This window comes from Megascapheus bottae, chromosome 16 (genome assembly GCF_031878675.1).
Source record: "Megascapheus bottae isolate mThoBot1 chromosome 16, mThoBot2.hap1, whole genome shotgun sequence".
Classification (NCBI taxonomy): domain Eukaryota; kingdom Metazoa; phylum Chordata; class Mammalia; order Rodentia; family Geomyidae; genus Megascapheus; species Megascapheus bottae.
This window is the reverse complement of record NC_143524.1, coordinates 21,684,693-21,696,744: the sequence shown is the minus strand read 5'-3', so window position 1 is coordinate 21,696,744 and position 12,052 is coordinate 21,684,693. Positions and strand designations below refer to the sequence as shown.

General features: G+C 38.9%; 1 protein-coding gene across 7 annotated transcripts in view; it reads left to right on the top strand.

Annotated features, from left to right (window-relative positions):
* Hipk3 (homeodomain interacting protein kinase 3) overlaps positions 1-12,052 on the top strand; it is a 71,625-nt gene that overhangs the window by 43,570 nt on the left and 16,003 nt on the right. For all 7 annotated transcript variants that reach the window (XM_090347916.1, XM_090347917.1, XM_090347911.1 and 4 more), the window contains exons 3-4: positions 5,788-5,911; positions 11,908-12,021. In XM_090347916.1, coding sequence (XP_090204042.1) covers positions 5,788-5,911; positions 11,908-12,021 — 238 coding nt within the window. The remainder of the gene's footprint in view (positions 1-5,787; positions 5,912-11,907; positions 12,022-12,052) is intronic.

Below are 12,052 nucleotides of genomic sequence, written 5' to 3'. Positions count from 1 at the left end.
GTAATTAACATTTTGCTACACTTGTTTATCATATGCTTCCCTTGGTCTTTGAGTCCATCTTTATTTTATAAATGCGCTTCGGGGTAAATTCAGTTCACCTCTAAGCACTTCAGCATATTTCTCATAAGATAGGGCTCAATATTTACTTATGGCTCTACTGTGGTTTAAACTTCACTTGTTCATTCCTTCTGAAACTCCTGGTGTAGTTTAATCAGACCCTTTCTGAGATACTAAAGAGTGGCACCAGAGGTTAGTTGTGACAGCACATGCCTGTAACTTCAACTTCTTTTAGGAGGTTCAGAGGCCAGCCCAGGGCAAAAACATGATACCTTATCTGAAGCCAAATCAAAAGGATTGGGGCATGACTTAAGTGTAGCCTAGTGAATGGCCCAGTACTTGGGGGAAAAAGAAAGTGAAGTGGGGATGGTTAGAATCTTTAATTAAGACCCTGTTTTTGTTTATTTGCTTGTGCTTTGTTTTTTGTTTGCCAGTCCTGGACTGAGCACTGTCCTTAGGCTTTCTCAAGGCTAGAGCTCTACCACTTGAGCCTCAGCACCACTTCTGGTTTTTTTCTATGTATGTGGTACCGAGGAATAGAACCGGGGTCTTCGTGCATGCTAGGCAAGCACTCAATCACTAGGCCAAACTCCTGGCCTAGGCTCTTTTTTTCTTTTTTTAAGCTCCCTTCCCCTTCCCTCCTCTCCCCTCCCCTCCCCTCCCCTAAACTCCTAACCCTGTGGGAATATTTTTTATTGATCTTTTCCTTCTCCAATCTTGATGTTTGAGTATGTTTTCAGCTAGGTTGAAAACTTTCTTTTAGTACTAGAACATGGGCATGAAAAATTCTTGAGCTATGCTGTTGTGACTATCATGTTATAAGCAAATTAAATAAATTGGACATGTCCTTAGTCACATCAGTCTTATCTGGAGTGGTTAGTAGCAACATCAGCAGGTGGATGGTACAGATGGTACAGATAGACATTTCTGTTGCTGTGGAAAGATCTCTGGCTGGGGATGTACCTAGAGCTTCGCGATAATATCTTTCTCTGGGAGAATTCAGTGTTTATTCCTTGAGAAACTGGTCTGCTTCAATTTTCCTTGTTCCTAAGGTATAACCTTTTGTGATTTGAGTTGAAAAACTTGGGGTATACCCAAGCCTCTTTCCTATGGCAAGTTCTGAACTGCAAGGCTTTTTTTTTTTTTCTCCTTGAGGTGAATGAAAGATGTCTGCAGCTGCTTGGGGGAAGGGATAGGGAGAGGGAATTCATATGACAATAAACTAATTTCACAAAGTTTTTACAACCTTCCTTGGTTCATAGTTATAATTAGTGTTTGATGATGTTATTTTATTGTGTATTTCTAAAAAGATTTGTATGCAATAAAAAAATGGCTGAAAAAATGACACCAAAATTCATTCTCCTCTCACTTTCTTCTTTCTCTATTTCTTTTTCTTCTGTCCTAGAAAGCTAAGGACTGGTTAATCATAAAAGGTATGTAACAGGTGGCTTCTCACGTTATAGACCTATTAGAAGCAGAGGTCAGTTAATATTTTCCTTCTTTGTAAAAAATAAAATGAGAGCATAACTTAATTGAATTGCTAAAAATGACTTCTAGGTCAAATTCCAGGTTTTGTTAAGTTTGGCTGCCTGTGTTTTCTGAGTCAGACAGTTTTATAATTTGAGGTGGTGTGGTATAGAGAAAGAGGGATTACAAAGCAGTTCCCACAGCTTGTTGGATATTTTGTGGCAGTGTATTTGTTACCTGTTGCTGAGCGACAGTTCCAAAACTTAGTGGTTTCAGGAACAATAGTTTATTATTTCTCATAATTCATTGAGTTCCCTGTACTCAACCCAGAGCTGCTTCTGTTTTACACAAGAACATTTTGTTTATCTGAGTTTTTATCTTTGGCCAGAAGAACAATGAAGTAATATGTTTTTAGAACATTGTCTTTAAATGAGCAAATTTATACATTAAAAGTTATGTCTATGATAGCTGGCCTTGTGCATATGTACACAGAATCTTTACCTACTTAGTATTTATAAAATACTTCAGTCTCCTAATTGCAAAATGGCTAAAACTGAAGGTTGCTACCTGTTAAGCTTACAAATTTAAACAACCATTTTTTTTTTTGGCGGCGGTTGGGAGGGGGGGTTTGGTTGTGGGACTTGAACTCTGAGCCTGGGCAGTGTCCCTGAGCTCTTCATGAAGCTCAAGGCTACTGCCCTGCCCCTTGAGCCACAGCGCCACTTCCTAAACAGATTTCTTAGTAATCCGAAGTCAATGAATATAAGCTAACGGCTTTTGAATTCAGTGCACAAATAATGAGTACTCACAATATACAAGTGCTGGGATTACTACTGATTTTACCACTTTGTCTTTCCCAAGTTTGCTGCATTTCTCTGGTATCTATACCCTGTGCTGTTGGCTTATACCTGTAATCCTCAATACTCAAGAGGCTGGGATCTGAGGATTGACGGTCAAAGCCAGTCTGGACAAAGGCTGAGAGACTCTTATTCCAGTTATCCAGCAAAAAGCTAGAAGTGGTACTGTGATAAGAGTGCTAGTTATTCTTTAACAAAAAGCACAGGGACAGAGCCCAGTTCTTGAATTCAAGCCCCAAGTCTAGTGTGGGCACAAGCATGGACACACACAGAAGCACAGAAGCATGTTCTGTACTGTCACCAAGACAAGTGTGATGGCTGTACCTTTTCAGTCTGAGTGACAAAATCATCGGCTTGTCATCTCAGAAACTATTTGTTCAGTGTCTTTGACTTGACTAGATTTGGCTTGTAGCAGTAACTTCACATGAAGCCGGCATGTATCAGTGTTCAGCTTCCTTTATTAGCTTTGAAGAATGAAGTCGGGTAATCTTTAGTATTCATTGTTTGTATTCAGGAGAAGTTAAGTTGGGAGTCTGTATATTATGATCAGTCTTTTCCCTCCTGCCCTCTTTGGTATCTTATGTGTGGTAACAAGCACTCTGCTTCTAAGTCAAATCCCTACCCAGCCCAGTATTTTTGTATTGAATGTGACGTCTGTACACCAAGTCATAGTTTTTGGCATTTGCAAGGATAGTAAGGTACCTATATTATAAGAATGTATTTAGTTGAAAGTAAACATACGGAGTTCCTGAGCTGAGATACTCTTTTTCCTGAGTTGAGTTTCTTTTGCTAGTAATTGAACATTTAACCAAACCAACTATATAAAAATAGAGTAAAGCAAATGAAGATGACTTTATTAGCCCTCTTTTGAAGTATCTTCTGTGAATATCTCTTCTACTCTAGCAGATGTCTTATAAACCCTCTAAAGTTGTGGCTATTTAAGAAATGCTTATTCTAACTTAAAAAATTGAAGTGTTAAGTTTTGTTTCAATGTTTCAAGATCTTAGGGAAATAGAAGTCTTTCTGCCTCTGCCTCATATGGTAGGATTGTAGGTGTGCACCGCCATGCCAAGCTGTCTTTTTCCCCTTTGGTATATATTAATTGTACAAGAAAATGGTTTTATTATGATACTTGGTGTGTATATAATTTACTTTGATCATATTTACTCTCTCCCCCCTGGTTTCCTTCCTTTTTCTACATTGGGAATAATGCTGCTATAAAACACATGGAATCTTGAATATTACTTTAGTGTTAGCTGTTTACTCTAATAATTGTTTTCTTTGTTTATGCTAGTTGATATATGACCTTTACTGCTGATATATATGACTTTTTATTTTTTTCTGCTCATCCTGGGCCTCAGACTAAGGGCTTGGGCACTGTTTCTGAGCTTTTTTGCTTAAGGCTAGCACTCTACCACTTGAGCCACAGTTTCACTTCTGGCTTTTTTTGGTAATTAATTGGAGAAGAATCTCAAGGACTTTTCTGCTCTGGCTGGCTTCAAACTGTGATCCTCAGATCTCTGACTCCTGAGTAGTTAGGATTACCAGGATCACTGGCCAGGAGTCTTTTTTTGTGTGTGTGTGTGGGGGGGGGGTGGGGATGGTTCTGGGACTTGAATTCAGGGCCTGGGCACTGTTGTTGGGCTTTCTCAAGGCTAGTGCTCTACCACTTGAGCCACAGCACCACTTCTGGCCTTTTCTGTGTATGTGGTATGGAGGAATCAAACTCGGGGCTTTGTGCATGCTAGGCAAGCATTCTACCACTAGGCCATGCTCCCAGCCCCAGAAGCTTTTTAATTTGAGGAAATCTCACTTGTTCATGCTGCTACTGTTTGCTGAGCTATTAGAGACTACTCTCAAAAAGTTGTTGCATAGGTCTTTATCTTGAAGTGTTTACCCTTAGAATAGTAGTTTCAATGTTCCATTTGGGTTTCTGACTCAGTTTTGAATTAAAAGTATTTTTGGCCAGTTCTGGGGCTTAAATTCTGGAACTAGGAGTTGTCTCCGAGCTTCTTTTGCTCAGGATGTGCTTTACCACTTGAGGCACAGTGCCACTTTGACTTTTTGAGTAGTTTATTGGAGATACAGAGTCTCAGAGTCTCTTGCCCGATCTAGCTTCAAACCATGATCCTCAGATCTTAGACTCCTGAGTAAATAGGATTACAGGTGGTTTTTCTTTTTCTTTCTTTCTCTTTAATATAAGATGAGAGATCTAGTTTTCAGCCTTCTATATAATGGATATTCAGTTATCTCTGCACCATTTTTAAAGATACTATCTTCAATATATGTTTGGCATCATCAAGAGTCAGATGGCTGTAGCTGTCTGTTTTTGTGCTATTTATTTTTGGTACTATGGTTCTTTAATATACTTTGAAATTAGACATTGTTGAGGTTTGCTTTGCAATTTGTAATTTTTGTGCTTCCATATGAATGTTAGCTCCCCCTGTCTCTGCTTCCCCCCAACCCCTCGTAGTAATAACATATTTCATGGTATACAATGCCTTTTAAGTACTAAAATGCTTTTTGTTTTACTTTGTTGTATAGTTTTCTAACTTTTTTTTTTTTTTGCCAGTTGTGAGCCTTGAACTCGGCCTGGGCACACTACCCTTGGACTTTCTCGAGGCTAGAGCTCTACCACTTGAGCCATAGCATCATTTCTGGCTTTTTTTCTATGTGTATGGTACTGAGGAATTGAACCTGGGTCTTTGTGCAAGCTAGGCAAGCACTCTACCACTGGGCTAAACTCCCAGCCCTATTTTTCTTGGAACTGGATTTTAGTCTCTATTGAATAAGTAATAGCTTTAATTATGTGATTATTATTAATGTTACTATTTATTCTATGTTTAGCTTTTTAGATAATTTTGTTTTCCTTTGGTCTTTATCCCTAACTATCGTTTTCCAATTCTATTGATACTGTAGTTCATATATTAATAGCTTTGCCAGTTTTCTTTCTAAAGGGTTTGCCAGTTTATTTCTAATCATCTATCATCTGAAAGATAAGATCTAGGATTTTCTTTTTTTTGTGTGTGTGTGTGTGTGTGTGTGTGTGTGTGTGTGTGCGGGGGGAGGGGTCATGGGGCTTGAACTCTGGGTTTGGGTGCTTGTCCCTGAGCTCTTCAGCCCAACCTGAGCTCTTAGCAGCTTTTCACCCTACACCAGGAGCCACTGCCCCACTTCCCATTTTCTAGAGGTTAGTTGGAGATAAGAGTGCCCCCGTTGGTTTTGAACCGAGATCCTCAGATCTCAGCCTCCTGAGTAGCTAGGACTACAGGTGTGGCCACTATGCCGACTGAAAATGGTTCCTTTTTTTTTTTTTTTTTTACATTTTAGACTTCCTTTAACTATGTCAAGTGAAATATATAATTTTCAGTAAAAACCAGTGTAATTAATTTTTTTTAAATTTCAGAGCTCCAGAGATTATATTGGGGTTGCCATTTTGTGAAGCCATAGACATGTGGTCCTTGGGATGTGTGATTGCAGAATTGTTCCTTGGATGGCCACTCTATCCAGGAGCGTTGGAGTATGATCAGGTAAGAGAAGTGTCATGGTGATTTTTGTTGAATTGCTCAAAGTAAACAGTAAGTATTAGGAAACTCCTGACCCTAAAGTATACAAAATATTTACTCTTTATGCAATACAAAATCTGAGATTTTATGCAATTTAAATGTAAGCTCATATTTTCTTTTGGTTGATCGTCTCCTAAGACATGTCATAAAATTTATGACATTATTGATCTTAAGTATTTTACTCACTAGAACTTTTGTCAGTCTGTTTTTTACAAATGGTATTGAAAGCCTCGGTTTGTATTATTTAATGGTTTTTTAGTAGGATACCAAAAATTACCTTACTTCCCAACTTTTTTTTTCCATATTTTTTTATTGTAAAAGGGTTATATGATATTTGCCAGATAGAAGGTGCATTAATTCACTTGCCAGTTCTGAGCTTGAACTCAGGGCCTGGGTGCTCTCCTTTGGCTTTTGTGCTCAACGCTAGTTCACTACTACTTGAGCTACATTTCCATTTCTAGTTTTTTGGTAGTTAATTGGAGATTTGCAGCTTCTGCTTGTGTGGGCTGGCTTTAAACTGAAATTCTCAGATCCCAGCTACCTGAGTAGCTAGGAATGTAGATGGCCATTGGACACCTGGCCCAACATACTTTACTTGTTTATTTTAATTTTTTTATATTTATATATATTTTTTTGTCCGTTGTGGGGCTTGAACTCTGGGCCTGGGCATCACCTTGAGCCATAGCTCCCCTTCCGGTTTTCTAGTAGTTAATTAGAGATACGAGTCTCATGGACTTTAGTGCCCAGGCTGGCTTTGTAGCAAGCCTCCTAAGTACCTAGGATTACAGGTGTGAGCCATCTCACCCCACTACTTTTTTTTTTAAGCATACTTTTTCAAACGTACTTTTCTACTCTAAACTGATAAACAATATTGTTGTCTAGCATCTTGGTTTTTAATATAAGATTATTGTTTTGAGAAATTATCATCTTTGTTCATTATTATTTTAATGCTTCCTTATTGGATACACTGAAACCTATGTTTTTTTGTTCTTTTTTTTTTTTTTTTCTCCAGTCCTGGGCTTGGGCTCAGGGCCTGAGTGAGCACTGTCCTTGGGCTTTCTCAAGGCTAGAGCTCTACCACTTGAGCCAGAGCACCACTTCTGGCTTGTTTTCTATGTATGTGGAATCGAACCCGGGTCTTCATGCATGGTAGGCCAAACTCCCAGCCCTAAAACCTATGTTTTAATGAAAAATGTTAGTCAAAATCATCTCTGGGGGCCGGGAGCTTGGCCTAGTGGTAGAGTGCTTGCCTAGCATGCACGAAGACCCGGGTTCAATTCCTCGGTACCACGTACATTAAAAAAAAAAAAGCCGGAAGTGGTGCTGAGTCTCAAGTGGTAGAGCTCTAGCCTTGAGAAAGTCCAAGAATAGTGCTCAGGCCCTGAGCTCAAGCCCAGGACTGGCCAAAAAAAAAAATTATCACTGTTGGCCAAATGCCTATAGCACTATCTTCCTGACTCAGCTTCTCTTGTGTCCTAGAATTACAAGTATGTGCCATCACACTTGACTAATTTTAAGCAAGAGGGGAGGGAAAAAACAAAGGTGAAATAGTCTTACGATATGCTGTGTATTCTAATTTTCAGAGCTTGGTTTTAAGGCTTAGTTTTTCTCTTTGAGATAACGGAAATTTATTTAATATTACTTATATTAGATGTTATTGACATTCATCTCATATAATCCTCCTGTGACTTTACCCATGAACCTTCTTTTTGTAGGTCAAGTTTTCTATAGTTTCTATGATACCATTTGGAAAAATTCCCCAACAATCCCCTCTTCCTTTGGCTTTTTACAAAACTCTGATGCAGATGTTAAATGATTATTAGTTCTCAAAGAGTTGCTAATCTAATCAGTCCTATAATCCTTTGGTTGCAGAAGTACTGAGGCACCAGCTAACTGGTTGCTTATACCTGTAATCCTAGCTACCCAGGAGGCTGAGATCTAAGGATCCTAGTTAGAAGCCAGCTGAGGCACAAAAGGCTGAGGCTCTTATCTCCAATTAACCTCCTAAACTAGAAGTGGAGGTTTGGCTCAAAGTGGTAGCAGCTAGACTGGAGCAAAAAAGACCAAGGATGGTGCCAAGGCTTTGAGTTCAAGTCCTTCAGGACCAAAACATTGCAAAAAAAAGGGTGTGGGGGGGTAGAAGGAAGAAGAAATATGCTTTGTGGATCACCATTTGCTGAATTGGAAGGGTCACGGAGTAGTACACCATCTAGTGGCAGTTCAAGTTGATTTGCTATTGTAACTCTGGGTTTGGACTCCACAATTCTCTTGGACAACAGATATTAATTAGGACTGTAAAGGATTACATAGATTATTTGTTGTCATTGTCTTATTATTTAGAAAAGAAAAGAAAAAACTAAGACACTTCTTCTCTCTGCCCAATGGATAGACTTGAATGAATGACGACAGTGATTTTTAAAGATAAAAGCCCTGACCAAACCCTAATAGTAAAAAACAAAAAAAAAAGAAAGAAAGCCTTTGAATCAAATGTTATTTGGTATATATTAACACTATCTTCAGAAGTATGTTCTAAAGTGATTGAAAAAAATCATTGTTATATACCATCAATAGTTTTTACCAATAGTACATATAGGAGTGAAGGTATGGACACCTTTTTACTCAGAAACTTTGGTATAGATCTTAGCAAAATTTTATACTTTTGAGTATGATTACTCTTTGTGTGACTTGTTTTCTTTTGTATTTAAAGTTGTAGGTGCTTTTTAGAACCAAGGAAACACGAGGAATTGTCAGGCATGGGAAGGACTTAACTGTGGTTCTGGACCAGCAGTGGACCTTGTTGCCTTTTATATGGTTGTGGGTTTTTTTGTTGTTGATTTGTTTTTTGTTTTTTGCCAGTCCTGGGCTTGAGCTCAGGGCCTGAGCACTGTCCTTGGATTTTCTCAAGGTTAGAGCTCTTCCACTTGAGCCTCAACACCATTTCTGGCTTTTTTCTATGTATGTGGTACCGAGGAATCCAACCCGGGTCTTCATGCATGCTAGGCAAGCACTCTACCACTAGGCTAAACTCCCGGCCCTGTTTTTGTTTTTGTGTGTGTGTGCCAGTCCTGGGGCTTGAACTCAGGGCCTGGCACTATCCCTGACCTTCTTTTGCTCAAAGGTTAGCACTCTACCAAGTGAGTCACAGCACTACTTTTGGCTTTTTCTGAGGAATCCAACTCAGGGCTTTCTGTATGTTAGGCATGTCCTCTGTCACTAAGCCACATTCCCAATCCCAGTGGTTGTGTTTTGATACTAAGTCCCTGTGCAATTCCTGTTCACTCTTATCTGTGATTAGGTTATACAGCATCAAATACCTGTTCTGCCTGTAACCCTTCAGCTCATGCTCCAACACTGATTGGTATTTCTTACCTCATGTTTCTGACATTGTAACCCTGCTTTGGGTAGTTTATTTCTAGTTCAGCTCACAGAACCAGTTTATGAATTATATCCTTAGAGGGGAGTACCTCTCTATTCTTCAACCAGGGAAGAAAGGGGAGGGAAAACCGAAAAGGCCTTATAACCAATATAAAGTCAAGGTTGCACTTCCGCTTTTTTTTTCTACCTATGTGGTACTGAGGAATCTGTTTCATGCATGCTAGGCAAGCACTCTTACCACTAGGCCAAATTCCCCCCCCCCCCCCCCCCCGCTTTGTTTTTGCAGGAACATTGTTCTATGTTATTTTTTGATTTTTTATTTTTTGCCTGTCCTGGGCTTGAGCTCAGGGCCTGAGCATTGTCCTTGGACTTTTACTTTCTCAAGGTTAGAGATCTACCACTTGAGCCTCAGCACCATTTCCGGCTTTTTTTTTTCTATGTATGTGGTACCGAGCAATCGAACCCAGGTCTTTGTGCATGCTAGGCAAGCACTCTACCACTAGGTCAAACTCCTCGCCCTCTATGTTATTTTCTTCACAGTGATACTCAATACCTTAATTACAGATCATGTGCTTGAGTATTTGTCTGTTTTCCTGACTTGTGTGCTTTCAAAGATTACTATCATAGCTTATCCATGCACATACCCTTAGCATCTTATCCACTGTGTGTTCGTTCAAATGGAATTATTGCTGGCTTTTCTATATGGTGCAGTAGTATCTAGGTACTGAACTGTTAGTACTTCTCCCATTTTCTGTTTCCCTAAAATATGGAATTTAATATTGGGGGGGATAGCGGAGGAAATGGGCAACACGTCAGTGAAATAAAGCTAATTTGTAATGAGATTTGAGTTGTCATTTAATTTTAAATCAGGGGTTTATAGTTCGTTTTGGAGGAGGATATGAGGAAGAATGAAAGGAGAGGTTATGTGAGGATGAGTATGATCAAAGTGTACATATGTGTATGAAAATAAAACAACACATGGAAGTTCTTCAAGAGGTGGAAAGCAGAGGGTGATAGAAGGGTTTGATTGGAATGCATTGCATACATGTATGGAAACATTACAGTGCAACTCATTTGTGCAAATATATGCTAATATATACTAATATATGCTAATAAAAATGAAAAAAATCACACTATATTGTGAAGAAAGAGGCTTACAATTTAGTGGTAAAACAAATGCAGAAATGTCTAAGATAATTATATTATAAGTACATTAAAATAGTTATGTTTTAGCCAAGTGTCTGATGGCCAGTGTCTGCAAGTCCTAGCTGCTGCTGCTGCTGCTGCTGCTGCTGCTGCTCCTCCTCCTCCTCTTCCACTTCTTCTCCCTCTGTGGAGAAATATTTATTATGTTTTATATACTGTAAAGGAGAGTAATTGCCTTTGCATGTTACCTCCAGAAGTCGCTTTATAAGAAGATTCTTTTCCCCCCTTGTTTTTGTTTGAACTAAGGGCCTGGGACATGCTTGTTTGGCTTGCTTAGTTTATTTGCTTGGTTTGCTGATGAGTTATCACTGGAGGCACACCTCTAGCTTGGCTTTTTATTGTTAACTTTGGAGGTGTGGAGTCTTACAAAATATTTTTCCCAGACTGACTTTGAACTTTGATCCCCTGTATATCAGTCTCCTGAGTAGTTACCATTATACATATGAGACACTGGCACTGGGCTGAAAGAAGATTCTTGATCATGGTCTTTTTTTTTTTTTTTGATACATAGTTTTGCTGGCAGTTTTAATAAGTTGATTGAGAGAGCTCATTCAAAGCTGTGTCTCTCCCTTAGTATACACAACCTCACATAGGCTGCTGACTCTTGTCTCCAGTGGTAATTCATCTAGGCTGTCAATCTAAATCCCTTTGGAATGTACTCTCAGCTCTTTTCAGACACCTTCGTTTCTACTCTGGCCTCCTCCCTTTACCCATCCTTAGATGTGACTTTAAAACTGGAAGTTTGCAGTTTGTTGCATAAATTCTTCCAGTGGTTTTCCATGATCACCTTCTGGATAAATTAGATACATTTAAACTTAATAAATCCTTCTGATACTAGTTTAACTATCCATATATATATATATATATATATATATATATATATATCTGGTCAGTTATGAGGCTTGAACTCTGGGCCTGAGTACTGTCCCTGAGGCTACCACCCTACATCTCACAGTGTCACTTCCAATTTTCTGGTGATTAATTGGAGATAGCTTATCTCCACAGACTCACAGACTTTAGTGCCCAGGCTGGCTTTGAACTGTGATCCTCAGATCTCAGCCTCCTGAGTAGGTAGGATTATAGGCATAAGCCACAGGTACCCAGCTCATATTTATATATATTTTGACAGTATAAATTGAGTTTTTCTCAAAGAACGGTGCAGTTATTTTTAAGGATCTTTTTTGTTTTGCCTTAAAGCATGTATTTATTCTGGTACTTTTAGCCCTGTATAATTGTTTTCTCACTAGCCTGTGGATTTAGTGAAAGCATATATGACCTTTTATCATTCCTGATCTGATATCTAACAATAGTATCTGCCTAAGTGTTTAATTGATGTCTGTCACATGAAAGAATAAGCTGTTTTTTGAATTATTTTTCAGATTCGATACATTTCTCAGACTCAAGGTTTACCAGGAGAACAGCTGTTAAATGTGGGTACCAAGTCCACAAGATTTTTTTGCAGAGAAACAGATATATCTGGTTGGAGATTAAAGGTAATTCGTTAAAAACGCAATATTTAGAAAG